Source organism: Oryza sativa, chromosome 4 (assembly GCF_034140825.1).
Source record: "Oryza sativa Japonica Group chromosome 4, ASM3414082v1".
Taxonomy (NCBI): domain Eukaryota; kingdom Viridiplantae; phylum Streptophyta; class Magnoliopsida; order Poales; family Poaceae; genus Oryza; species Oryza sativa.
Window position 1 is genome coordinate 18,900,892 of NC_089038.1, and position 24,214 is coordinate 18,925,105.

Genomic DNA, 24,214 nt, shown 5'->3' on the forward strand with positions numbered 1-24,214 from the left:
GCTGCATTTCATATAGTATATTGCTTTAAAAAGATTTGTGAACTTATCTAAAACCATCTACGGTCAAAATTCAAGGTTTATGCCGTGCCCATCTCTGGCGTTAATATCTCAGAACCAGAATTTTATCTTGAAAAAAAAATGATAAGCTAAACTAAAATCAAGAGAGAGAGAGAGAGAGATCAGAGAGAGGTGCTTCGAACTGAAAAATAGTGGCGCTCCCACGTCAACGGTTTTGTCTTCTTCTTCCTCCCTTCTCCTTTTCTTCTCCTCACCTCCCCACAGCCTCCTCCTCCCTTCCTCCCCACCTCTGAATTCATCGCTCCTCCTCCTTCGCTTCTGCAATTCAGAAGCTTCGGAATCAGAGGGGGGCAAAGGCGCCGCCTTTGGCTTGGTTTCTTTCTTTCTTGGGGTTGATCTTGGGTGAGTTCTTTCTCGAGGAAATTCGAGCAAAAACGAGGGAGGATTCGAGTGATTGTGTTCTTGGATAGATACATGTTCTTGGGAGAGAGGCTTGTTTTCATGTGTTTTCTTGGAGGATTTGCTGTGTGAAGGAAATCACCCTTTTTTCATTTTCCATTTTGTTGATGAGCTGGGGCTGATTTTTTGGAGGGTTGGCGTTAAAGACTCCGCCTTTGACTGTTCTTGGTGTGTGGATTTTTTTTTACAGCTTTCTTGAAGCAATTTGGTTGTCTCCTGGGAGTGTTGGTTGGTGGTTGGATTCTTGTGTTTGTTTTGTTCGAGTAGTTGGGAGAGTGGCTTTATGGGGAGAATTTAGGTGCTTTTATGAGGAATTCAGGTCAAATTAGGCGCCTTTGGTTCTTGATTTCCCAGGAGGTTTTGATTTGATTTGGTTTTTCCTTTTGAAATTTGGTGAGAGAGCTTCCTTCAATCCTCTACTTGTTTTGATGGTTGGAGGTGATAGGGGACACATTTGATTCTCCTTTGTAGACAAACCACAAACTTAGAGTTGGATTTGATCCTTTCTTGGGAGGATTTGGAGTGAAATAGTCCAGTTTAGTATTTGGGAGAAAAATATTTGGTCCTTCAGTGCTTTCTTTTGGAGAATTAAGTCTGTTCATCCAAGAATTTGAGGGGGAAGAAGGCGGCACTTTCTACAGGATTGGAAGTCGCTAATGGCAGTGAGTAATTCTTTTCTTACTTCTGAAGATTGAATAATCCATCTCTGATTTATCTTGCATTTCATCTTACTGAGCTGGTGCTGGAAATCTTGGTACTTCATAATGCATTAATGCGTATTGATTTCATTTAGGGCATATGGTACTTCTATATAGTTTTATTGTTTTATTATATTATAGAGTAAATTGCATATTGGACAATATATTAATGTTTGGGAGAAGCCACTGGTTTCAGACTAACCAATTTAGTAAATTATTTTTGTGCACCTTTGTTTCGTTCAGGTTTAAGTAATTTTTGTCGTTTCGTGCTTGGGAGAAGCTTTTGCAACAATTTTGATCTGCAGCATTTCTGTATGGGAGCTGCAGAGTCATACGGGCATATAATGTACTGATTTTTTTTCGGGAATACACATATGATGTACTGATGATATAGATATCTACTTTACTGGTAGTTAGATAATGTATGCTTTTTGCGTTTTGTGGTAATTATTCTGCTATGCACGAGGCCGCTATATGTTGTAGGTGATTGTTTTTCACATTGATGTACAGTAAGAGATTTTGCAAAGAGGACATGGTTCATTGTTGATTTCATTTGTTTTTCCAATGAAGTTCGTTTGCTGAACTTGGATAACCTACTTGTATCTAGCAGCTACACTGAAGATCCTTTTCTTATGTGCGTTTGACCATCTCATAGTTTTCATTAGAATTTATCATATGATTTGGATTCTTCTTTTGTGTAGCTACCTGTCAATCTGCAATGTTCGTGAGATATTCCACTGTTTACGGGGTTCCAGTTCATAGTTATTTGGAAAAAAAAAAACTAGTACCCTTAGCTTAGTGCCCAACATAGTTTTGCATGTTAGAGAAATGGAAAACCTTTCTATCTTTGCTAGTTTCATTTCCCCAAAATGGTAAATTATAAATTCCCTGATTTCATATGGACATTTTATTTGCTCTGTCAATCATCATAAATCGGCTTAAGGCTTGACAAGATTTACCAACCTATTTTTCTTTGGACAGCAACCTGACATTCCAGCATTTGGGAACTGGGACACCACTGGCAACACACCATACACACAGAAGTTTGAGAATGCCCGCAAAAACAAGAAAGCGGGCATTTCTTCCCATCCCAACGATCCAAGGAGGCACCCTGAACCTCCATCCAAGTCACCTTTGCATCCAGCATACACACCTGATGCTCAGGGGCAGAGTCCAATGAATCCACAGCATGGAAGAAGGCAGGAAGCTGATCCCCATCGACGGCATTCGCTTTCTCAGCAGCGAGAGGTAGGCGGTGGCATCGGTAGCGCACCGAGAAGCCCATACAGGATGGTTCATGGCTCCGCTTCACCAGCGCAGCCGAACAACCCATCGAAGCCGAAGCACAGGTCATCTGGAATGCAGACTCCAGAGAGGAGGGCTTCATCGGAGGGACATGGCCAGCATACTCCTAGGAGGAGCAGGGACAAGCAGGGTGGCCGAGGCTATGATGCAGTACATTCTAAATCCCTTTTTGTTTCTTGTTAATCCAGAGAATTTTGCCTATGGAGTAATGTGATGTTGCTTTTGCGTTTTTTTTTTCCAATCCAGCCTGAAGATGATGTAGCTGTTCCACCGTTTGGTGAGTGGGATGAGGGTAATGCAGCATCAGGCGAAAAATTTACTGGTATCTTCAACAGGGTGAGGGATGATAAATTATCGCCAAACACTTCTACCAGGCAACCGGACACTAATCGCAGCCAGGAAAACAAAGTGAAACAGGTATATATACACAAAAAAAACATTTATTTTTCAGGCTCTGATATGAACAAAAATTTTTATGCCTTAGTTTGATTTTGAATTCCTACTGGATACCACTTACAGAAACTGTAAATATTATTGCCAATTTTCGTTGCGGAATTGGTAGCTTTACTACCATAGAAAAATGATGCATATCAAACAAAATAGAAATATTCCCTTGGATTATAGGGTTATATGACCATCGGCAGATAATCCTTCTGTGCTTGTTATACTAGCTATTCATATATTTTACTGCTCCTATATCACAATTTCTCATAGCACTTCTAATGGGGAAAACATGAAGAACAAAATGAAATGTTAAACCTTGCTCAAGAACAAGATACACGCCTACACATACTGCAATTAGATCCAGTTAATTTCATTTACAGACACAACCCAGTATGGAGTTTGAGCATAACCTTCTTACTGATATGTCAATGCTACTGCTACATCACAGCATTTTACTTAAAAGGCACAGCTTGTATGGTTTGTTGTTTTGGACATAGTACATGATGAAACTTAGCACCATAATGTTAAATTATGACATATCTAAGTACTTGCGAGAGTAAACAAACCGTATTCAGAAATAAGTGTGACTGTCTGTAATATTGAGATGTACTTTCTTTAATTCTTGCACAGTTAACATTCTCTGTTATGAGTTACACTGACACTCAGGTGATATTATGGACTTATATCTATTTTCTCTTTTTCTCCAGACATGCCCTTGCTGTATACTTTGAGACAACGGGGGATAAGATCACAGATATTGCTGGAGAGGTTCCTTAGCTACTTGTTGATCAGATTGCTACATTGTGAATTTTCAATTTTCATCGAACTCTGTTCATGTATTGTTTTCCACGTTTATTGTTGTCGGTGTGAGTATGTATCTGTAATTGAATTTTCCAGTCATCTAGTTTCTATGATTATTCGAAACATATATAGGGTGCCGTTTGGCTCTGGGAAGCATGGAGTGAGAAATTTTCCTTGCTGATAATAAAATGTTTCCAGAATTGCTTCTGTGTCTTCCTGGATGATTATAGGGGTATTTTGTCAGCTACCATATGATTCCTTGTTTGAATCAAGAACATAAAGAGTAAGCTAAGATTATGAAAACAACCAGTTAAATCTCATATGCTCTCACCCTCCATCTAACCATTTCAGGCTGCTGCTTGAGAAGTTCATACTAATAAAATACAAGCTCCTTTTAAGCTCCCACTGAACAGTGATTGTTAACGATGAATAGGAAAGTTTCTAGAGAGCCTCTTAGTAAAAGAAAGGTTCATGAAATTATGAAACTACAATTCAATATTATTTGCATTTGACATAACCTAAATTGCCATAAAGTACCGAAGAAAATTAACAGCATTCAAACTATCGTCATCAAAAGGACATAATCCATATCATATTTGGAACAGTTGTACAAAGTTCACTATATACCTTTTTTTAATGGAAGTTACATAGTTACTGATACTTTACATATCTCTAAGCTGGAAATGTATTGTAATAATGGGGATGCATTAGCAGATTCAAAAATTCTTTGTTCTCTGTAGAATAATCTGTTACTATTGGTATTGCCTTGGTGAATAGAATATATTTTGAGCATTACTTGTTGCCTTGTACTTGCTGGAGTGGCAACTAGAAGCTACCTTAGTTTCCTTATTGGCAGGGCGCGGCTGAAGACCTTCTCAACCTCAGTTGCTTCCATGTTCATCTGATCCAAAAGCTCCATCTCCTCCTTGCTTAGCCCCTGAAAGAAGTTCATCAAGTCCTGTTTCACCTCCATGAGGCCATCTGTCAACCTCTTGAACAATGTGACCTCCTCCTCCTCCAGCTCCTTCACCTCTCCCTCGATCTCGCCCTCGATCTCCTGCACTTCCCTGATGATGGTCTTCTCTCCTTGCTCGACGGTCTTCTCTATTCTCTCCACAAGAGGTGGCTCAGGACCGCAGGTGTTGTCGGTTCTGATGAATGTGGAGAAGTCACGACCTACGCTTTTTGCCGCCCTTTCTAGCTCAGGTACTATTGATTCAGGCACAACTTTGCTTCTGGTGTACAGAACAGCACCTCCATATCCATCCCACGCATCATTTCTGCCGCGGTAGTACACGAAAATGTAGTCATCTTCCTTGTTCTCTACTTTGGATGAGATAATGTACCTACATTTCAGAAAATCTTAGTAATAAATCTGAAGTACAGCGTCAGAAGGTGCTATCTAAGGGACATACCAGTCATCTTGATAGTGCAGGAACTCGTTGTCATGGTTATAGAGGATCGCGGGTTGTGCTGGGTCCTGCACAAACCGCTGTATGGCTGTTCTGGTGAAGAAGCCAGAGTCGGGGGTGCGAATTCTCCATGTCAAGTTCGCTATAAGTTTGTCTCCCTCGACACGGAACTCGTGAAGTTGGCAATCGAATGTGTCGAAAGTGGGATTGAGGCCACTTGAAATATACCACTTGCCGTTGAAATCAGCCATGTTGAAGTTCTTGACAAGGGCGGATGGATCAGGGACTGGGAACTCGCCAACGTCGGACTTTTGTGGGACGCATTTCTTGCGCGAAACAGCACACTCGTTGAACTCATCGACCACAGTGTTCTCAAACAGATCTCCACATTTGATCTACAATATGACAAGATACAGCACAGGTTATTCTTCTGAGGAAATGATCTGAACTGATTGGTTTCTGGGAAATGGAACCACCTGGCATTCAGTCTCGTCAGGGCGATTGTTGCATGTATTTAAGCATGCTACATTCGCTGCACAGGATGGGTTTGCTATGCATTTGGCCAGCTCTATTCTGAAATTGATTCCATTACATTGGTATAAGAAACATATGAACACACAAGATCCGCAGAACTCACTTGTATGACTGATTAAACATTGTAAAAATGTACTGCCTTAAACAGGATCAACTGTATCTGTATTGACAAAATGACAATTGCATAGATTCAGTAGATGCTGGTGTATCATTGTTTTGAACAATGGCATGTGGTGTTGCTGGACTTCAGTTAAGCAAAACAAAGTAATGTTTCCTAAAAATTACAGTATCGATGTTCGACAAGGCGAATGCACACGGTTTGGAATCATGCTTGGAACAAATGCAAAAAAAGGGAATCCCACTCACCTGCACTCCTTGAGAAGGCAAGTGCATGTCTTGAGAGCATCCACAGCATCGGCAGAAGGGACTACAAGAACAGCACACGCCACCAGCCCTGTCATGGTGACCAAATGCGACCTGCTCCACTCCCTGATGCTGCTTAGAGCATCTGAACCTTGCAGCACCGTGTGGGCCTTGATCTATCAAACAAATCACCCAAAACCCAATCCCCTTTTTTTCCTTGTCAATAAGAAAGCAAAATTGGGAGTGTGCAATCACAAGAAAATGAGGACTCGGTCAATCACCTCGGAACAACGAGCAGAGATCTTGGCATGATGGAGAGGAAGATGATCGCCCTTCCTCCATAGGTGAGCCCTCGGGGGGCAGCACCGGTGGTACCTGACACCGCCATGGCTCCTCCTCCTGCTGGAGGTGACAGTGCTGATACCACCTCTGGTCTTGCGGCCATGGACGACCACCACCGTGCTCGATCCCTCCGCTAGCAACGCGCGATTCCCGCACTGCCGCGGCATCATCTGACCAAGAAACACAAAACAAGAAGAGAAAGAAAGATTCAAGACCCAGCAAGGAAAAATGCGAGCCCGGGCAAGAACTGACAAGGAATCCTGAGTTCCTCTGACCTGGGTTGCGGCCGCGGCGGCCGGCGGAGCGAGGAGGAGGGGATCGAGAGCTCGAGCAGCGGCGATAGGGCGGCGGCGAGGGGGAGATGGATAACGCGCGCGCCGCGGAGGGGCTTGGCTTGGCTTGGCTCGCCTTCTTGTTTGTGTGGCGGGGAGGAGGCGATGCCGCAAGGGGCGAGTGCTGGCCAAATGGGCCGGGCCAAGGCCTCGGTAACCACTGTAGCCGGCCCAGGCACGCCCGCTTGTGGGCCGTGCCGTGCTTGGGCCGACGTATGAGACCATGGGCCGGCACGGCACGGCACGGCCCGTTGGCCCACCAAATTTTTCCTGTTTTCCCTTTTCTTTTCATATATTTTTGTTTATTTTCTCTCATTTCTCTCGTTTTCCCCCGATTTTTCCATATGTTGTTTTCTATTTCCCACTAATTTTCGTCATTTTTTATAATATTTTCACAAATTTTCCTTTTTCATCTTCTTTTCACATTTTTTCTTTATTTTTCGGCCTCATATTCAATTTTGTGGGCCAAACGTGCTAATGGGCCTACACCGGCCCACGTGCTATATTTGGGCCCGTGCCGGCACGGCACGGCCCGTGGCCTTACTGGGCCGTGCTTGGTCCGAGGCCTTAGCACGTGGGCCAGCACGGCACGGCCCGCAACAGGAGCCGTGCCTGCTGGGCCGGGCCGCCCGTTTGGCCCGACGTGGCCGCGGACTAGATCGCAGTTCGGAGTTTTTGGAGGGGGGATTTCTCAAAATCGCCACCCATTTTTTTCGAAGTCGGGGGAAATTTTTCTTGGGCGGGAGAGGGGAGGGGATTGCCATTGCTGCTGCTGCTAATGGCGGAAACCCTAGCCGAGGACGCCGCCGACGCGCCGCTCGACGCGGCGGCCATTCGAAGGTAGGTGGCTAAACCCTCCGCCGTCCTCCTCCGATTCGCCCGCGCGGATCAGGTGTTCGTTCATCTCAGTTTTTTTTTCGTTTTGTTTTCGTTTTTGGGTCAGCCGGTTGGAGCGGCTCGCGCTGTCGCGGCGAGGGGAGGAGGAGGTTGCTTCGGCGGCGGCGGCGGCGGCGGACGCGGTGCGCCGCCTTCCCTCCGTGGAGGACGTGGTAAGTGGACTGGCTGTGAACGTCGAGGGTTTGGTTAATTTGAATTTTATTACTATGAGGGGAGAGAAAAATGGGTGCGCTTTTAATTTTAATTTTGTTTTCCTTGAGAAAATCGAGGCATGCTAAATCATTTTGTGTTTCTGGGTTCTGTGTTTGTAGGAACCTTTGCAGGGGTTGGAATTCGACGCATGGGCCTCGAGCGCCGCGCCGATGGAGAGCGACTTTGGTTAGCTGTCTGATTCCATTTTAATTGTTGTGGTGTTGGTTATCAGTGGCATAATCATACCAGCTTGAGCTTAGTCCACATATCCTGTGCAAATCTACTCGTAAAATTGGATTTTCATACTGCTAGATGCGTTCATGGAATGGTTGAGTAAGGAGGTAAGCTTGGCTGAGGAGGAGAACCGCAAACTATCTGTTGAAATTAGCAGCGTTGCAGAGACAACTCTCAAAGGTTTGCTTCTCTTGAGTCTCTGTTATTTAAGGTCCTGTTAATTGACAACAGCATGCTCCTCGCAGTTCTCCCTTCAACACCTAACACTTTGTTATCTAGATTCGATTCAGTTGGATGCTGATATTGCCGAATTGGAGTCTTCATTGAAGAAAATTGATTCACAGGTTGTTCTTGAATGCTTAACCCTGTAATCCTCATTATTTTCTTATCTCTATCACTTCTGAGCTTGCTAAATATTTTTTAAGTTGCTTCACCCAAATGAATGGGAAGTACAGGATTGTTCCCTAGATGGAATGTACACGTCAACTGTTTGACTCCTGTCATATAATTGTGTTACTTTCTTGCTTCACTCACTTCCATTGAATCTCATTTGTAGCTGGTTAGCTGCACAATTTAATAACAAGTAGTACAGGGCTTTGATTGCCATAATGACATTCTAGTGTTAGTGTTTACCTATCACTTGGGTTGGTTGGATGTAATTTTGTAGTATTGCCAAATATTTTACTCTTTTGAAACCTACATTAGTTCTTTTTTCTCAAGCAATGCTGTGCCCTTTCTTTATGCAGGGTTTGAAACACTTGGAGGCAAGCCACATCGCTGAGTTATCAGTTTCAACTGATTCATGCAGAGACCAAATTAAATTTGACAAGGACTACAAGTATGAGGTGTGGTTATATGGTCTAATAGTTGACAGATTCCATGTATCATGCTGTCTATGCTAAAGTGCTGATTATATTAGACAACTTTAATGAGCTAAATATGAGATGAATCAATGCAATGTCTTCACAATATAATTTCTCGAATGCAGATTTTGTTCTCTGTTGAACATTGTGTCATACAATCTGGTAGTCACTGTACATTTCTCAATGCAGTTCTCCTACATAGTAACATAGACAGCATTTCCCACCTCTTTATATAAAAACTGTATTCCTCAAACAAAAACACATGCAGTCATACATATGCTTTCACACAGAGTAGTATCGAATATCGATGACAATCAAGCATATGGATATAATGCATATGCGGTAATAGCCTTTTTGTATTGAGATTTTCCATTTTTGCAATTTGCCTTTTAATATACCTGTTTTATGATTTCCTAGGTACTGGAACTTAACCAACAGCTGGAAAAATATGAGAATGACCTGAAGCTGTTAGAAAACCAAAAAAGGTAGTACTGCTTGTTTATGTTCAGAATGATATGACATCTTAATCTTGTAATGGAATTAGTTTACAGCATCTTAGCATTGCCAATTCTAGTTCTACTCATTTATCATATTTTGAACAATATGACATTATGATTTATCATAATAATAATCTAGCTTGTCATATTCTGTATGATTTTCAAAACTTAATACCATTTGTTTTCAATAATGAGTAATTTAATTTATCTTACAGATGAAGTTTCTCAGATTCCACATGGACTTTATCTGATTGTCAGTTTGAGTAAAACATTTATTGTGATGTTTTCATGAATTTGAACTCTGCCATGTTTCTTTTTTGAAATTCCCTGGAAATAATAAATCTGTTGCTTCACATTTTATTTGTAATTCTTTAAGAACAGAATGGACCTAAGCTTGGTTTACTGTTATCTAATGATGCGTGGAGATTAAGCCATGTGATGTGCACTACTTGACTATATTGTAGCACCCATTTATCCATTTTTTATCTTCCTCAGTTTCAGCATTTCAATCTTCTAGAAGACCTTCTCATCCCAAATCCCAGCACTATTCTTATTTGCCTATATTGTTAACTTGAGGACATAAATGTTTTAGCTATCCATTTCTTGGTCTGGTTTTGAGCTGGTGATTCTGCTGCTGTACATATCTTCATTATTTTCAGCCATGAACTCTTTGGTCGGTCTCCTGCTTGGCTTTATACTTAAAGATTTAAAGTTTATAACTGCAGAATACATATTCTTACCCTTGCATCATTAAGTTTGTTAACTTCTAAATGTTGAACCATGATTACCTGTAGGTTTCATGCATCATTCCATCCTGTTAAGATGTGTTATTATAGTCATTTGAGGTTTAATTGCATCTGACCTACATTTAGTGTTTATGTTTCCTCTGGTTTGAAGATTTGAATTTTCTACTGACATATGTACCATATCCAGTGCTGAAGCAATGTGGGAACTTGAATCTATGTTATCAGAAGCAAATGTTTTAGACTTTAAAGACAATTGTCTCAGGGTATTCCTGAAGGAAGCTGTACTCACGCCTGAATGTTTAATGTACGGGAAAGAGTCAGATTGTTCTGTTAATTCATTCGTTTCAGACCATGAATTGCTGATAGAAGTTGGAGAAAACATGGAACCAAAGAAAGTGCAGGTAATCTCATAACTGAATTTGTCTTCACATTTTAAAATAAATTATCTCTGGGATCTAATCATTTTGCATTATGCATCTACCATTGATTTTGCATGCAATGCCTTATGCTTGTATATATTTTTCTGTCCTAAATGCAATGATGCGCAGTCCTCCTGCATATTTGAGAAAGCAAAATGTAATGCCTTATGCATTGCCTGCGGATTACTGGTTGTCACAATTGAAATCACAGAACAAGATGTGAATAATAACGTGAGTCCATGTGACCATTGCTTAGGAGATAATGATGATTTTTTGTTTCACTCTTGCATAACCGTGGGCAAGAAAAGCAAGCTTAGTTCAGTTTCACTGTCCAAACCATGCCATGTTTATTAATAATGACACAACAGGAATTTGCCTTTTTAGGAATTTGTACTGGTTATGTATATTCTGAGTTTGTTTTATGTTTTTTCAGATATTTCCTGATGATACCTGTGTAGATATACTTCTTGATAAGCTCAAGGCCTCCAGGTATTCTGCATTTGTTACCTTCTCTTTCACAAAGCTTGCTTGATATTCTTCCAAATAAAAAGCTAGCTTGTTGAAACAATGTGATCAATTAATGTTTAAGGTGATGATGTAGATTCAACACGGTTTCGTTTCTCATGTTAGCAATAATGTCAATTTCTCTGTTATTCTACTGACCAATGTTTCTTTCTTCTTTATGCATTCTTACACTCAAATGAACTCTTTTTGTAGAGAGACCATTTCTACTACATCACTGGGATGGATTATTCGGCAATTTCAACACCACATTATAATCAACACTTTGAGGCGTTCCTTGGTGAAAGATGCTAATAATTCCAGGTAACATGATTCACCATTCCTTTGCATTTTGCTAGTAATTTTTTTATTTGTTGATGAAACTTGAAAGTTGAAATTAGTAGTTGCAAGGATTCCGTGTTCTCTACACCTGTACGTTGAGTATACCAAGTTTACAAGATTTAGGAAAGAACTAAACCATAGGTGTCCAACATTGTAACGTATGCACATAATTTGTTGCTTCCCGTTCAATTTTTCTTATTTTGGTGAGACCACATTCTTACAGGCATTCTTTTGAGTACATTGACAAAGATGGGACAATTCTAGCTCACTTAGCGGGTGGCATTGATGCCTTCATCAAGATATCTGCAGACTGGCCACTGTCATCCTGCGGCCTGAAGTTAATCTCCATTCACAGTTCCAGGGCGCAGTCAGCAGATATTTCTTTAGCTTTGCTTTCCAAAACAAAGGTACAGATGGTCATCTCAGCCCCAATGCTTGTATTTTCAGCAGTAAAATTATGCGTACAAATTCTGAAACCGTAGAAAGAATCATTTCCAGCATTCACAATTTTTATTATATCTCGTTGAAACAAACCACCAACCTAATCAAATTTTTGTGTTCTGCAAAACATTCAGGAACTGGCCAATGGATTGGAGCTTCAGACTCGTCGACATCTGGTGAAGTTTGTAGATGCAATTGAAGATATTCTTTTTCGAGAGATGCGGTCGTAGCAGCTCCATTCCAGCAAAGCATGTCTTAGAAGACTAGACTTGACCCAACCAGCCTCCCCATCATCTTGATGACAAGGAGAACGTAGCATATCAATCTCCGGGTGACCACCTTGTAAGCTTGCACGTTGTAAAGGTCTGATCACATTTATTAATGTGCGCATGAGATGTTTAAGAAATGACCAGTAAAAGCATGGGAAAACATAAACTGATTAAGCCCTTTTTCAGAGCTCTTTCTTTTTCTTTTTTTGTATAATTGTGAGTGAACCATTTGAAAATTCAGTCCCAAGATTAAGGTGCTTGAGTCGTGCTAATCTGAGAAACGTCATTAGTTGGAGTGTCATGGTGGCAGACTAATAAAGTTATGGACTCCTATAAGAAAAGGACTTTTATTATGGGCAGTCCGAAACGCGTGTTTACTTGCAAAATCGTGGACTCCTATAAGAAAATGACTTTTATTATGGGCAGTCCGAAACGCGTGTTTACTTGCAAAATCGTGTAAGCAAGCATCAACCAGCTGCGTACAGATGGCATGAACAATTTTTTAAGGGTGCAGGGCAACCGACCATCGTCGATACAACCAACGAGCGCGTAAGTTCAGATGGTTCGGATGGGAATTTGAACGCAGTTTCAGTCTTTCAGAAACTACTCATTTAAGCATCTAAGCATCCGAACCAAATTGTTAAGCATCTAAGCATCGATATAAACGAAGTCACCACAGATAGATGTCTTGCTATCGATGGTTTTTCCTACTATTAAAAGAATAATTAATTGTAAATATGGGAATTCATGTCAAATTTAAGACTTGAAACTGTCACTGAAAGAATAATTAGTCTAAATACAAGCACACATAAAAAAAATAATTGACTAAAAGATGAGTGAACAAGTTCAACCAAAAAAACTCAACTGAGGTATGTTCACTTCAAATCATATAACTTTGCACTTAAATCGTACGAAACTTTTAACTTTCGTCGAAGAACTTTCATACGAAAACTTGAAAGCGTGCGCTAAGCGATCCTGGTTGGTTCCGGATATCAGCTGATGAACAGCACAGACATTTCAATATGGATTCAGAGCTCAAAACGAACAAGCCGATCAATCTTATTACTGCTAAATTCAGAGCACAAAAGATAGTCTGGATTTTAGACTACTTAATCATGCGACAGTGCACACGCTTGTCTGTATACAAATCTCCATTATTACTTTAAAACTTATACAAGTCATGTAAAACCTGCAAGTACACATAAATGTCACCATACTCATCTCACATCAATACAACATAAGTTCACTCTGTTGCATCTCACATCAGCTTCTCACCAGACTCATCGACACTGTTATCAACTTAAAAGACAACAGATTTTGTGAGGGCAGATGGACAGGTAATTGCATTCTACCCCAGCTAGATAACCTAGATTTTTTTCCATATAGAGAACCTCATATCTTAGAACCAATATATAGGATGCAGTCTCGGTTGCTCACTGATCATGATCAAAGCTGCACTTTGCGGTCATAAACCCAGCTGAAAGGAATAACAGGCGCTTGCTTAGCTCTTGCTTGGGCTCTTTCATCCAGCCGCCTGATTCTCGGCGCCAACGTGCAGACGAAATCCTGAGCCCTTCTCCCTTCTCCGGACAGCCCGGTGAGATCTGCGACTTTCCACCTCTGGACCAAGAACTCCAGGATGTCGGCATAGTCTCTTGCAGTGTAGACACCCAGCCGCTGTGCCACAGCGCTGAAATGCTCGAACAAGTTGTCGTCCTTGCCGTCATACATCAGATGAGCAGGCATTGAGATCTTCTTCCTCATCATGTCAGCAAATGCAAGAACTGTGTAGTCAGGATCAATCTCGAAGAGCTTCTCCACTATCTTGGTGTAAGCTGTCTCATGGCGCTTCTCATCAGCTGCTATTGTCCCACATATCTGAGCCAGCTTAAGGTCCCCGTACTCCTTGGCGTGCCTTGCAGTATTGCCATGGGATATAAATGTAGCTCTTTCTTGAAATGATGTGTAAAGGAAACCCAAGTAGGGATTATTCTCAGTTCCTGGATCCTGCAGAAGGTAGGTACAAGAGGTGAAATTAGATTCGTGGCTAACAATGAAATTAATTTATGAATAACCATACCACGGTTGATTCTAAAATGCAGTGAATCATCTAACCATGTTTCCTTCAAAAACAAAAAATGAAGCACATTTTCTATGGACTGACATGGTGCAAGCAATTTATCAAGTAGGCACGTAAATATAAGTCAATGTTTTTACTTGCTTTAGAAGTAAAACTGTACATGAAAGGTTATGTTGTCCAATGCTTTAATAAAATGAATAGCGCTCAGTTCTCAAAATATTATTTTAAGAATATTGGAGACATGGCTATTGATAACAAGGTTATCCACAATAGCATTGTAAACTTAAGTAAAAAGGAAAATAATATCATCATGCCTAAATAGATATTAGCTCTTACCATCCCAGACCCAATCAGGTATTGTATTGTCTTCTCAATTTGTTTCATGTCAACACGTCCAGTAAGGTACATGTACTTATTAAGAAGATCACCATGCCTGTTCTCTTCAGCAGTCCATGCTCTTGTCCAAACAGCCCAGGTGGTTGGGCTTGCGCCAGTTTCATCTCGGACACCATCAAGGGTGTTAAGCATTGTTTGATAGGTAGGAAGAGCTTCCTCAGTAACCATGTCTCCAACTAAGCAAACAAAGTAGTCATCAGGGATCTCCTTAGCCCTCTCCCGCAGCTCTTTTACTTCATCATAAAACCCATCGGAAGAAGGGTCTGGCAGGAAGTCCTGTGGCTGCCATGACTTCTCAACTGGCTTCAGGAGGTTCAAAAGGTTCTCTTTGGCCCAAGGTTGAAGCGAATCGAAAATCTCCCGCTTTTGGGGTGGCAGTGAATGCTTGACTTGGAGATGAACTTCACGTGGAGGAGTGTAGGGCTTCTTAGCAGTCTTGACCCTACAAAAAATTGAAGTAAATTAGAAGAATGGAGAAGAAATATCGCATAATAGATATGAAAGTAGTTTAATTAAAGCTTATAGAAAGGTAGAGTGATGTATCCAGCTCATAATAAACCATCTGCCACCAAATCTCTAGGCTGGGAATCCTTTCAGTCCTTGAAGCAATTTTTTTACGGTGTCCAAGAAAAGAAAATCAAAAAATACACCTAACACCTGTTCTTTTCTCCAACAAGAGTTGGATGAAGATTAAAATTTTCGTGGCACGCTTTTCAAACTGCTAAACGGTACGTTTCTTATGAAAACTTTCTATATGAAAGTTGCTTTAAAATATCATATAAATCTATTCTTAAAGTTTGTCATAATTAAAACTCAATCGATCATACGTTAATACCACCTCGTTTTGCGTAAAAAACTTCATCTTCATCTTCATGTGAAAAGAAAGGTCTGATGTTTGTATAGACAGTTTAATCAAACCAGTGTTTATCAAAAATATTTTTTCAACCTAGGTAAAAGCCTAGGACAGGATAGATGGACAAAAGTAATATCATTAGTAGTAACTACGATTTCGAGATTTTCCAAGATAGGTACATTGACAAGCTTGAAACTACCATGTTCTCTGAGCTCTACATGATAATATCCAGTGTTGATTGATTGATAAACCAAACAAAAACAGTAAACGTAATGCAAAATTCACTCCATAATTGGCATGGTATATAATCATGAACCGCATATGTATAACTGTTATCAAATCATGGGAGGCAATGACGCAGATCCTCTTTCTGCCCTTTTGTTACACTAGCGTTACTTTCTTGTTGATAATTCTAAATTATTAGTAAAGTAGAAGAAAACTACAGCACAGACCTAAAAACAGCAGAAAAAAAATGAAAATTTCTTAAATTCATAATTCAAATTGAATATAGAAGGTGCTTCTGTGCTCTCTAGAAAGAAGAGGCTACACAAATCCTAAAGCAGTACTGTTAGCGGTGGAGTACACAGGTGGTTGCAAAGCAGGCCTTAAATGTTCAGAATCAGTCTATCACCATCAACAGATTTGAACATGTTCAGATCTCAACAGCTATTCGACTAGTTTTCAGCTTTCTCCCCGCATCCACCCTAAGCGAAAAGCATGGAGAAAAAAAAATTCTGGATCACCAACCCACTTTAATTTTACCATTTCACCTATCTCAGTTGGTTGATGGTGGTTCCATAAGAAGCAGTGCTTTCAACTCAACAATTCAACAGTACATGCATCTCTAATTCTCTATAACTTATCTATTTAACCAGCGGATTAGCCTGACGAAAGGATTACTCGCAGAGGATATTGACAGGTTATTAATATTCAGTCCCAGTTTCAAGAGTTCAACACCATCACATAGCCATCATTCACCAGGAAAATTTCAGGTCAACAGACCGATTTTGTTTAAAAGCGTCGAAGATACACAAATTGAACGGACCAATTTTTGAACGAACAAGTCCCTAATCGCCCTAAACTACAAGTTTTTAATTGCTAGAAGCAACTGCACAGGAATAATTTACATCTAAATGGGTAAGATCGCATCAAAGCTTTAGATAATCATCCATGGTCAATTTCAGGCAATAGTTTCAGCAAAATCATCAACATAATCAACTTATGGTGGCACATGCAGAAACCAAATATCACAAAGCTGCAAAAAGAAAAAAAAATGGACAGATCATCAAATCCGGAGCGGATCACGGACGAACCCATCGAGATCACGAGCAGGGAGGAAACCCTCGGGTCGGATCAGAGGCCAGGAAATCTGGAATCAAGCATCCCCCAGAGAGAACCCAAACCAACCCAAGCTCAAATCAATCTTGGAACACCTCTGACCCCCAGGATCTCGATGAGGAGGTGGGAGATGAATCCCCCACAACACACCACGGAGCACGCAGAACATGCATTTTTCACCCCCCAACGATTTGACTTGATCCACCGCCAGATCACAAATCTCACCAACCCCAGAGAAGCAAGAACCAAGAAGAACCCCGAAGCGCGCAAGAACCCACCCTACCAAACCAAGATCACGCGCGCGACGGGGAGGGAGGGAGGGAGGGAGGAGGGACTAGAGGGATCCGGTCACCTGTTGATGGTGGAGGCCATGGCCACCACCGGCGACATCCCATTGCTCCTCCTCTGCGCCACACCGCCGCAGGAGGACGGCGATGCGGTGTGGGACGCCGCGAACGCCATGAGCAGCGGCAGCGAGATCTCGGGGATGATTCTTCCCCTCCTCGCGTTCTTGTCCACCTGGACTTCTGCTAGCAACAGCAGGGGGTTAGAGAAGGGGTTTGTGTAAGAAAGAAGATGGGCTATTAATAGCACAATGAGAGGGGGGGAGAGAGAGAATGGGAGAATGATGGAGATATGTTGAGTTCTTTTTTTTAAAAAAAAAGTATATTTGTTTTGTTTTTTCTTTTTTTTTTACTCCCTCCGCCCTAAAATATAAGCATTTTAAACATAGTGACAAGTCAAACATTTTTAACTTTAACTATTAATATAAAAAAGAATAAAAAATATCGATCATGCAAAATTAATGTTGCTAGACTTATTATTAAACAAACTATCATAATATGTAACTCTTTTTATTTAAAACATCTTACTTTTATAGATATTGTTGAACAAAGTAGTATCTCGGAGACCGTGTCGGAGTCTAAAATTATTTATATTTTAAGACGGATGGCATACTGTATTAGCAAAAATGCCCGAAGAGAAAAAAACACTATAAGCAAAATATATTTTCTTTATCAAATATCTTGGTTGCTCGATTATTTGGTATTCACTTATTTGAACCAAATGTTAGACTATTTCACAATACTAGATGCTTTTAAACAAGTATAGATATAGATACTCGGCGTGTGTTCACACATATTCTCACTTAAAAATTGTCCTTTTTACTAATCAAATTCATGCTAAACATGAGATTGAAAGACTATTATGCCCTTCGCTAATGCATAAAGAAAATAAAAGGAGGAGAGAGCACTACTAATTTGATAGCTAAAACAAGAAAATAAAAAATATATATCACCTCCGTTTTTTAATCGATGATGTCTAACTTTTGAAATAACGTTTGGTTATTCATGTTGCTCAAAATATTAGCCAAAAGTCAACAGCGTTCTCTATTAAGAAAAAAAAAACTCTTATACGGGATGTGATGTATCATCATGCTACGAATCTAGATAGAGATTCTGTAGCATTTCGTATTAGATTTGTTTATTTTGAGACGGATGGGTACTAATAATTAATTTGAGATTTTTTTTTCATTGTGCCTGCATAAGGATATCTTTTTTCCAACCTCTTTTGTTGGCGTTCATTGAACATTTTGACCAAACTGACACATTTGCAAAATATAAAAGTAGCGTGCTCTCCAGACAAGGGAAGGTGAGGGGACAGAACCACCTTCTTAAATGGTAAGAATATTGAGATAATTTCTGTTCATATATATAAATATTTCAGAGAACCTATTATGAATAATCCAAAAACTAAATTGAACTATATGCTAGATCGACAATGCGTGATCACCTTTGTCTCTGTGGTTTGGCCGATCGAGTAGCTATTTTGCTGGCCGGAGAAGACACTTAATTAGCGTATAATTAATATATTAATTATTAATTATTATACATTAAAAGAATGGATTTGTTTGATTATTTAAAAACTTTTATATGAAAAGTTCTATAAAAACTACACCGTTTAGAGCCTGCCCGCAATAATTTGGGTCTGTTTGGGTAGCTTAAGATTTTGAGAAGTAGTTAGTTGGTAGCCAGCTTCTGAGAATATGAAAAAGCTGGGTTTCCCAGCTTCTGGCTTGTAGTTCATTTTCTGGATTCTATAACTACAATTTCTCAGAATCGGAACCAAAAGCTGAATTGTTTGGGGAGCTTCTGATTTTGGGAGAAGCTGCAGCAGCTAGAAACTCCCCCAAACAGACCTTTAGTATCCACAGTCCATAAAGAACTTAAGAAAACAGTTCCTTAATTATTGAATTTGTAGGCACAACAAGTATCAATATGCAGTGTTTCTGCTGCCTTAATTTACATATAATGTGTTATTATAATTATGTACACATATCATGACTGAAATTGGATTTGTCGGGTAAAGTTAAAATATGACTTCGTGCAACGACCATATCATGAAATATTTCTTCATCATCACTAGAAGATCGTGTTGATTTATACGATTTATTCAGAAGTTGTTTATATATGTAACTTGTGGTGCAATAAGGAATTAATATGTTTATCCACGTGTGTTTAATTAGTGTTCATGCACGATATGTTATCGTTTTGTCCACATATTAATTGTAAGCCAAATTAGATTTAGAGTAAAATTAATATGTAAACTTCTTGCCCGGACCTAATCTTGATATATTCTTCATCTAGAAGATAGTATTGGCTAATACGATTTAGTTGGAATTTGTTTGTGTAACTTACGGTGCAATAATAATATAAATAATCCATGTGTGTTTAAATTAATGTTCACATTTACCAAGTTAAATAGAAATTTATGAACTGGGCGGATAGGCATTAATTCCATCTTTCAAGATGGATGAACATGAGCTTGATGTCTGTGTGCTTTCAAGATGGAGAACAATGTTCGTAGTATTTATTAAAAAAGTTGAAGGGCACTTCAAAATGCTACTCAAAATTAGCTAAAAGGTGCCTCAAAGTATATAATTATACTAGAAAAATAGTATTCCCTCAATTCCATATTAATCATCATATAACCCCTATCTCTTCGTTTGACATGAAGTATTATTACATCTATGCATACAAATATGATTCTAAGGCATATTATTTTTTTTATCAACATACTTTGACTGATTAAAATAACACTCCCTCTATCCAAAATTCGAAGGCATATTACTACTTTCACCAAGACCAAGAAAAATTAGCTCAAAACCAAGAACTATATTCATGCATGCAACTAATAAGTATTATGCAGATGTTGGTTAGGTCAATAGTTTAATTTAGCACTACAAAAATAAAAGGATAATATCTTCATGTAAGTGTTGGATATATTGAGACTACATATATGCCTATCTTATTTAAAAATATATAGAAAATAAAATAGGTTTAAGATTTTTAAATGAAGAGAGTACTTCATTTATGTTTTGGAAAGAGAGTATATCAACAATGTCCAACGTGAGTCTACATCCTGGTTCACAAAGTCGTTATCAAATTGGAAACCACCTCTTAGCGCGTGGTTTACTCAGATTTCCGTTTCATAAACCGCTAAGAACAGATGGATTTCAGACAAATTATATTAGAAATTTGAAATTCAGTATGATTTTTTTAATTTAATCCGTTCAGCAAGCGGTTCATGTACTCGAGCTGACTCGAAACCTTTGAATTTTCATGAAAATCAAGCAATTAATTTTCTTTAGTTTATGTGAACCCTGGTATCAATGAGTGAAGAAAAAGAATGGTGGATACCAGTTCGTTCCAATTTGAATAGTTTTCTTTTATCATGTGATTAACCTCTAGTTAAGTATAGTAAATAATTATTACTCCATATATCACAAAATTAAAACCAAGAAAAAAAATCTTAAAACCATACAAATTAATTAGAAAACAAAGTTATTAATTTAGTTTTGCCTTAAATGGTAACTAATCTCGAGTTTATAGAATCGAAGTGTCAAAAGGACGATGAGATTTTTTTAAATTTTTTTGAACTATATTCTCCTAAAGTTGTACTATTGCGCTATTATCACTAATCTGCAGGGTCAATCAATCTTAAGTAATGTATGGCACACATCTATACTCCATTAAAAAGATAAGAGTGATGGTAGCGGTGAATCTTCCATTGCCACTGATAACCCATCATTCATTTTACAGTTTTTTACAAATTAGCTTCTTATTTTCTGATATTATGGAATAGTCCAGTATTTATTTCAAATAAATAAATACAACATATTTAAATAAGCGATACTAACATATCTGATAAAAAAGATATATGTTATCTATGATATACTATAATACGTTTTTTTTTACTCATAACACAGCATGAGTATTTTGCTAGTTATGTAGAAAACGCAATGCAACCATGCAAGAACCCCAAGGTTATGTAGTCTAGTGGTTACAGTGATCTGAGTAGCTCCCCAAGGATCTGCGTTTAAATCTTCATAGGGGTGAATTTTAGATTGGGTTATTTGAGGGCTAACTTTCATCAACTAAGTTTCTAATTTAAAAATACTGCATATATCCGGTTGGATGTAGATGTCGGTTAAAAAAAATATCCATCTATAATAAATAAATAAAATTAAAATTAAAAAAGAAACTATGCAACGGTGTACGTAGCATAGTTAAAAAAAATTAAAAATTAATCTAGCTACAGTGCACGTAGCGTACGACACTGTTACAACGGCCTTGCTTTAAGGCCGCAAGTCTTAGGTCGATCCATCCATCCATATATATTTTGCACCGTCTTTTCTCGATCGATCTGCAGTGAAGGGATTCAACCCAACGATCCATCGGGTGGCGCATTAATCCGCTCGGAAGCAAGCTAGCTCTCTTCGGGTACTGTTTGAATGATACTTTTATCATGTTTTAATTTTTTTTTCTCCCATATGTACTGTTATAATCCACTAACAAAATTTTTTAGGCCGTGTTGGTTTGGGTTATAGTAACCATTCGGTACGTAACAACATGTTAGTATATGATTAAAAATTAATTAAGTATAGATTAAAAAAAACTTGAAAATTAGATTATATAATTTTTAAAGCAACTTTTTTATAAATTTTTGTAAAGCACACTGTTTAGCAATTTGAAATTCGTGCGCGTGAAAAACGAAAGAGTAGAAGTTAGCTAGGAAAGTGTAGTGAAGAAAGCAACCTTAAATACTCCTAATAATAAGAAGCCGGCCCATATATGATAGCACGAGAGATCTTATCAAGAAGCTCAGCCAATAGATCTGGTTGCTTAGTAGTTAGTATGAACTATAGTTATTTGCTTAAATTATTGATTTTGTTTCGTATAATTTCTCACATCAACCCGCAATATTGTGCCATCTAGTTTTTTTTTTAATAATACAGTTTGTTCTAGCTTTTCCTTCGAAGAAGCTATTGGAGTACCGATTATTAAACAAACGATCGTAAATTACAAATTAGATGGCATATTTCAAAACCGGCAAATTTTTAATGGCATGTATCTAATTAACCCATAAATAAATCAACCATTCGTCTAGATTTGACCACAACCATAGCCATCGAAGTTGTTCCCATATTAACATAGAACTTCCAATACGACTCCTCCAAGAAAGGCACAACATCTATAATGTCATTGTCACTATTTTGAAAATCCAGAAATAGATTTTCACTCTGAGAGTCCACCTCGAGACATTGGGGGGGGGGTCAGCGATATTGTCTCTATGAAGGTATATGCCACCCTAGGCGTCGTTGATGTTGGTGCTAGCTTGTAGTGTTGACGGCCCCGACCCTAGATCTACGATGATCTGAGCTCGACCTCTCCCTCAATGTCGAGCGGCGACACCGGCTTTCCCAAGTACGAGTGACGGTGGCAACTCGACCTTGCAGAGGAGATGGGCAACAATGAAGACCTGTTGATGTGCCACTGCTGGCGCCGATAGCACAAAACTGACTATGCGTGCAGACACCCGATTGCACGCCACTCGTGAAAAGATGCTTCCATTGTCATCGACGTGAAGACGCATTTGCAACATGCGTCTACCACGCGAAGACACTCGGCACCATCGCATGGGGAGACACCTAGCCATCTTGATCTTGGATTCACTGAAAGTCTGGGCTGCTACCTTTCCTTGCACACACAAGGCGGTAATGTGCTTGGGCGGCGGCAAGGCCATGAGATTGTTAGGTTTGTATGAAAGCATTATTTTGACTTCTAAATTAAACTTATATCTTATACAAATAGAGTGGTATGACTTTTATAATTTTACTTTTAGCGGACCAAAGGTAAAGGCCAATAAATAGAAAGTGATGAGAAACCTCTTAAAGCTCCTTTGGAACTAAGGAATTTTAGAGGAATTTGAAAGGATTGAACTCGTATAAAAAGAATTCCAGTAGGGTCCTTTGGAATGAAGAAATGACTCTCCTAAATTTATTTGAAATATCTTAGGATGGCCTCAAATAATAGGAATTTTGAAGAATTTTTAACATGAGATTGAAATCTATTGGAAAAAAATTCAGACGTGTATATCTCTTCTAATTCCTTTTTTCCTTTGTTTTTCTTGTGTTCTATCTAAATGGTTATTTCTATAATTTTTCAATGTTTCCTATCTTTAGGTTTTGAGATTTTAGGAACAATAAATTTCTCTGTGTTTCAAAAATCATGCATTCCAAAGCAGCTCCTAAGTCTTAACCAACTCCGTTTTGCCATGGGTTTCGATCATACCATTGGCTGGAAGGTTCTAGATCGACCATGGGGCGGATATAATCAAGGGCCGACCTCAACTAACTCATTGTCACTTTACTTCACTCCACCATCATGTCGTGTCGTGTAACTGCTAGTTAGCCCAATCTCAATTCATCTGGAATAGTATATTCTTGCCAAGCGTTCTTAGGGCATCCACAATGTGTTGAGAACCAGGTAATAGGCATTCAATGCTCCTCTACAACCTGGTAATAGCCATTGTGGAACTAGTAAATAAGTAGTACCGGGTAGTATGCTTACTACCGATAGCAAGGGAATAAATAATGTTGTTTACACAATCGAGACAGAGAGAGTACAGGATGAAAGCATCTTTACTTATGAATGGTTGAGGGTTGGAGAATATTTTATTGGTGGACCCCACCTTAAAATCTCATACACGTTGTGCTGCCTGCGTACAACTACTACCTCTGACTCAAAACCTGATACTAATGCTCACTTCAATTTTATACATTGGTGTTGCCCTTATGATTTACTGACAAACGTATCCATAACTGCTTTCGTATTCACTTCATACACACCAACTAATAAATATATTAAAAACAAATTTAGCTAAAATATAATGCATTTGGATATAAGACTTCACAGTACATATGTGTAGTGAGTACATGTTTAATGTTTTTAGAAATATTTCATGATATTTGTTACACTAGAACGGTAACCACCATCTCAATCGGACAGTAACCCCCATCTTAATCGGGCATGGCGTCCGTCACAAACTAGAAGTCACAGATGTGAAAAGTTATCTCAATCGGGCAAACGGCCATCAC

At 39.2% G+C, this 24,214-nt stretch overlaps 4 protein-coding genes across 4 annotated transcripts; 2 read left to right on the forward strand and 2 right to left on the reverse strand.

Moving 5' to 3' along the window:
* Window positions 1-289: 289 nt before the first annotated feature.
* LOC4335624 (RPM1-interacting protein 4) lies at window positions 290-3,925 on the forward strand. Its single transcript, XM_015780857.2, has 4 exons — window positions 290-1,139; window positions 2,157-2,630; window positions 2,727-2,897; window positions 3,632-3,925. The coding sequence occupies exons 1-4, from the start codon at window positions 1,134-1,136 to the stop codon at window positions 3,653-3,655; spliced, it is 675 nt and encodes a 224-aa protein (XP_015636343.1). The 5' UTR covers window positions 290-1,133; the 3' UTR covers window positions 3,656-3,925.
* Window positions 3,926-4,287: 362 nt separating this feature from the next.
* On the reverse strand, window positions 4,288-6,782 carry LOC4335625 (violaxanthin de-epoxidase, chloroplastic). The gene is made up of 6 exons (XM_015780856.3): window positions 6,652-6,782; window positions 6,316-6,546; window positions 6,038-6,210; window positions 5,614-5,710; window positions 5,141-5,532; window positions 4,288-5,071 (listed from the first exon to the last, which is right to left on the reverse strand). Exons 2-6 carry the CDS (start codon window positions 6,544-6,546, stop codon window positions 4,558-4,560), a joined length of 1,407 nt encoding a protein of 468 aa, XP_015636342.1. The 5' UTR covers window positions 6,652-6,782; the 3' UTR covers window positions 4,288-4,557.
* A 628-nt stretch (window positions 6,783-7,410) lies between these two features.
* LOC4335626 (uncharacterized) lies at window positions 7,411-12,381 on the forward strand. The gene is made up of 12 exons (XM_015778944.3): window positions 7,411-7,548; window positions 7,652-7,757; window positions 7,917-7,983; window positions 8,110-8,211; window positions 8,311-8,375; window positions 8,778-8,876; window positions 9,312-9,379; window positions 10,325-10,538; window positions 10,990-11,045; window positions 11,274-11,381; window positions 11,623-11,806; window positions 11,975-12,381. Exons 1-12 carry the CDS (start codon window positions 7,487-7,489, stop codon window positions 12,068-12,070), a joined length of 1,227 nt encoding a protein of 408 aa, XP_015634430.1. The 5' UTR covers window positions 7,411-7,486; the 3' UTR covers window positions 12,071-12,381.
* Window positions 12,382-13,132: 751 nt separating this feature from the next.
* Window positions 13,133-17,373, reverse strand: LOC4335627 (stearoyl-[acyl-carrier-protein] 9-desaturase 5, chloroplastic-like). The gene is made up of 3 exons (NM_001402350.1): window positions 17,129-17,373; window positions 14,526-15,027; window positions 13,133-14,116 (listed from the first exon to the last, which is right to left on the reverse strand). Exons 1-3 carry the CDS (start codon window positions 17,236-17,238, stop codon window positions 13,556-13,558), a joined length of 1,173 nt encoding a protein of 390 aa, NP_001389279.1. The 5' UTR covers window positions 17,239-17,373; the 3' UTR covers window positions 13,133-13,555.
* Between the last annotated feature and the right edge of the window lie 6,841 nt (window positions 17,374-24,214).

What these genes read in the sequence shown, in the direction of transcription:
- LOC4335624 (XM_015780857.2), top strand. An exon ending in GTGGCCGAGGCTATGATGCA is followed by an intron (nt 2,631 to 2,726) that starts GTACATTCTAAA and finishes TTTCCAATCCAG; the next exon opens with CCTGAAGATGATGTAGCTGT. An exon ending in AGGAAAACAAAGTGAAACAG is followed by an intron (nt 2,898 to 3,631) that starts GTATATATACAC and finishes CTTTTTCTCCAG; the next exon opens with ACATGCCCTTGCTGTATACT.
- LOC4335625 (XM_015780856.3), bottom strand. Translation starts at nt 6,546, where the DNA reads ATGATGCCGCGGCAGTGCGGGAATCGCGCGTTGCTAGCGGAGGGATCG. An exon ending in TCTCTGCTCGTTGTTCCGAG is followed by an intron (nt 6,211 to 6,315) that starts GTGATTGACCGA and finishes TTTGTTTGATAG; the next exon opens with ATCAAGGCCCACACGGTGCT. An exon ending in CTGACGAGACTGAATGCCAG is followed by an intron (nt 5,533 to 5,613) that starts GTGGTTCCATTT and finishes GTCATATTGTAG; the next exon opens with ATCAAATGTGGAGATCTGTT.
- LOC4335626 (XM_015778944.3), top strand. Translation starts at nt 7,487, where the DNA reads ATGGCGGAAACCCTAGCCGAGGACGCCGCCGACGCGCCGCTCGACGCG. An exon ending in TTCCCTCCGTGGAGGACGTG is followed by an intron (nt 7,758 to 7,916) that starts GTAAGTGGACTG and finishes CTGTGTTTGTAG; the next exon opens with GAACCTTTGCAGGGGTTGGA. An exon ending in AAAGATGCTAATAATTCCAG is followed by an intron (nt 11,382 to 11,622) that starts GTAACATGATTC and finishes ACATTCTTACAG; the next exon opens with GCATTCTTTTGAGTACATTG.
- LOC4335627 (NM_001402350.1), bottom strand. Translation starts at nt 17,238, where the DNA reads ATGGCGTTCGCGGCGTCCCACACCGCATCGCCGTCCTCCTGCGGCGGT. An exon ending in ATGGCCTCCACCATCAACAG is followed by an intron (nt 15,028 to 17,128) that starts GTGACCGGATCC and finishes AATTTTTTGTAG; the next exon opens with GGTCAAGACTGCTAAGAAGC. An exon ending in ACCTGATTGGGTCTGGGATG is followed by an intron (nt 14,117 to 14,525) that starts GTAAGAGCTAAT and finishes TACCTTCTGCAG; the next exon opens with GATCCAGGAACTGAGAATAA.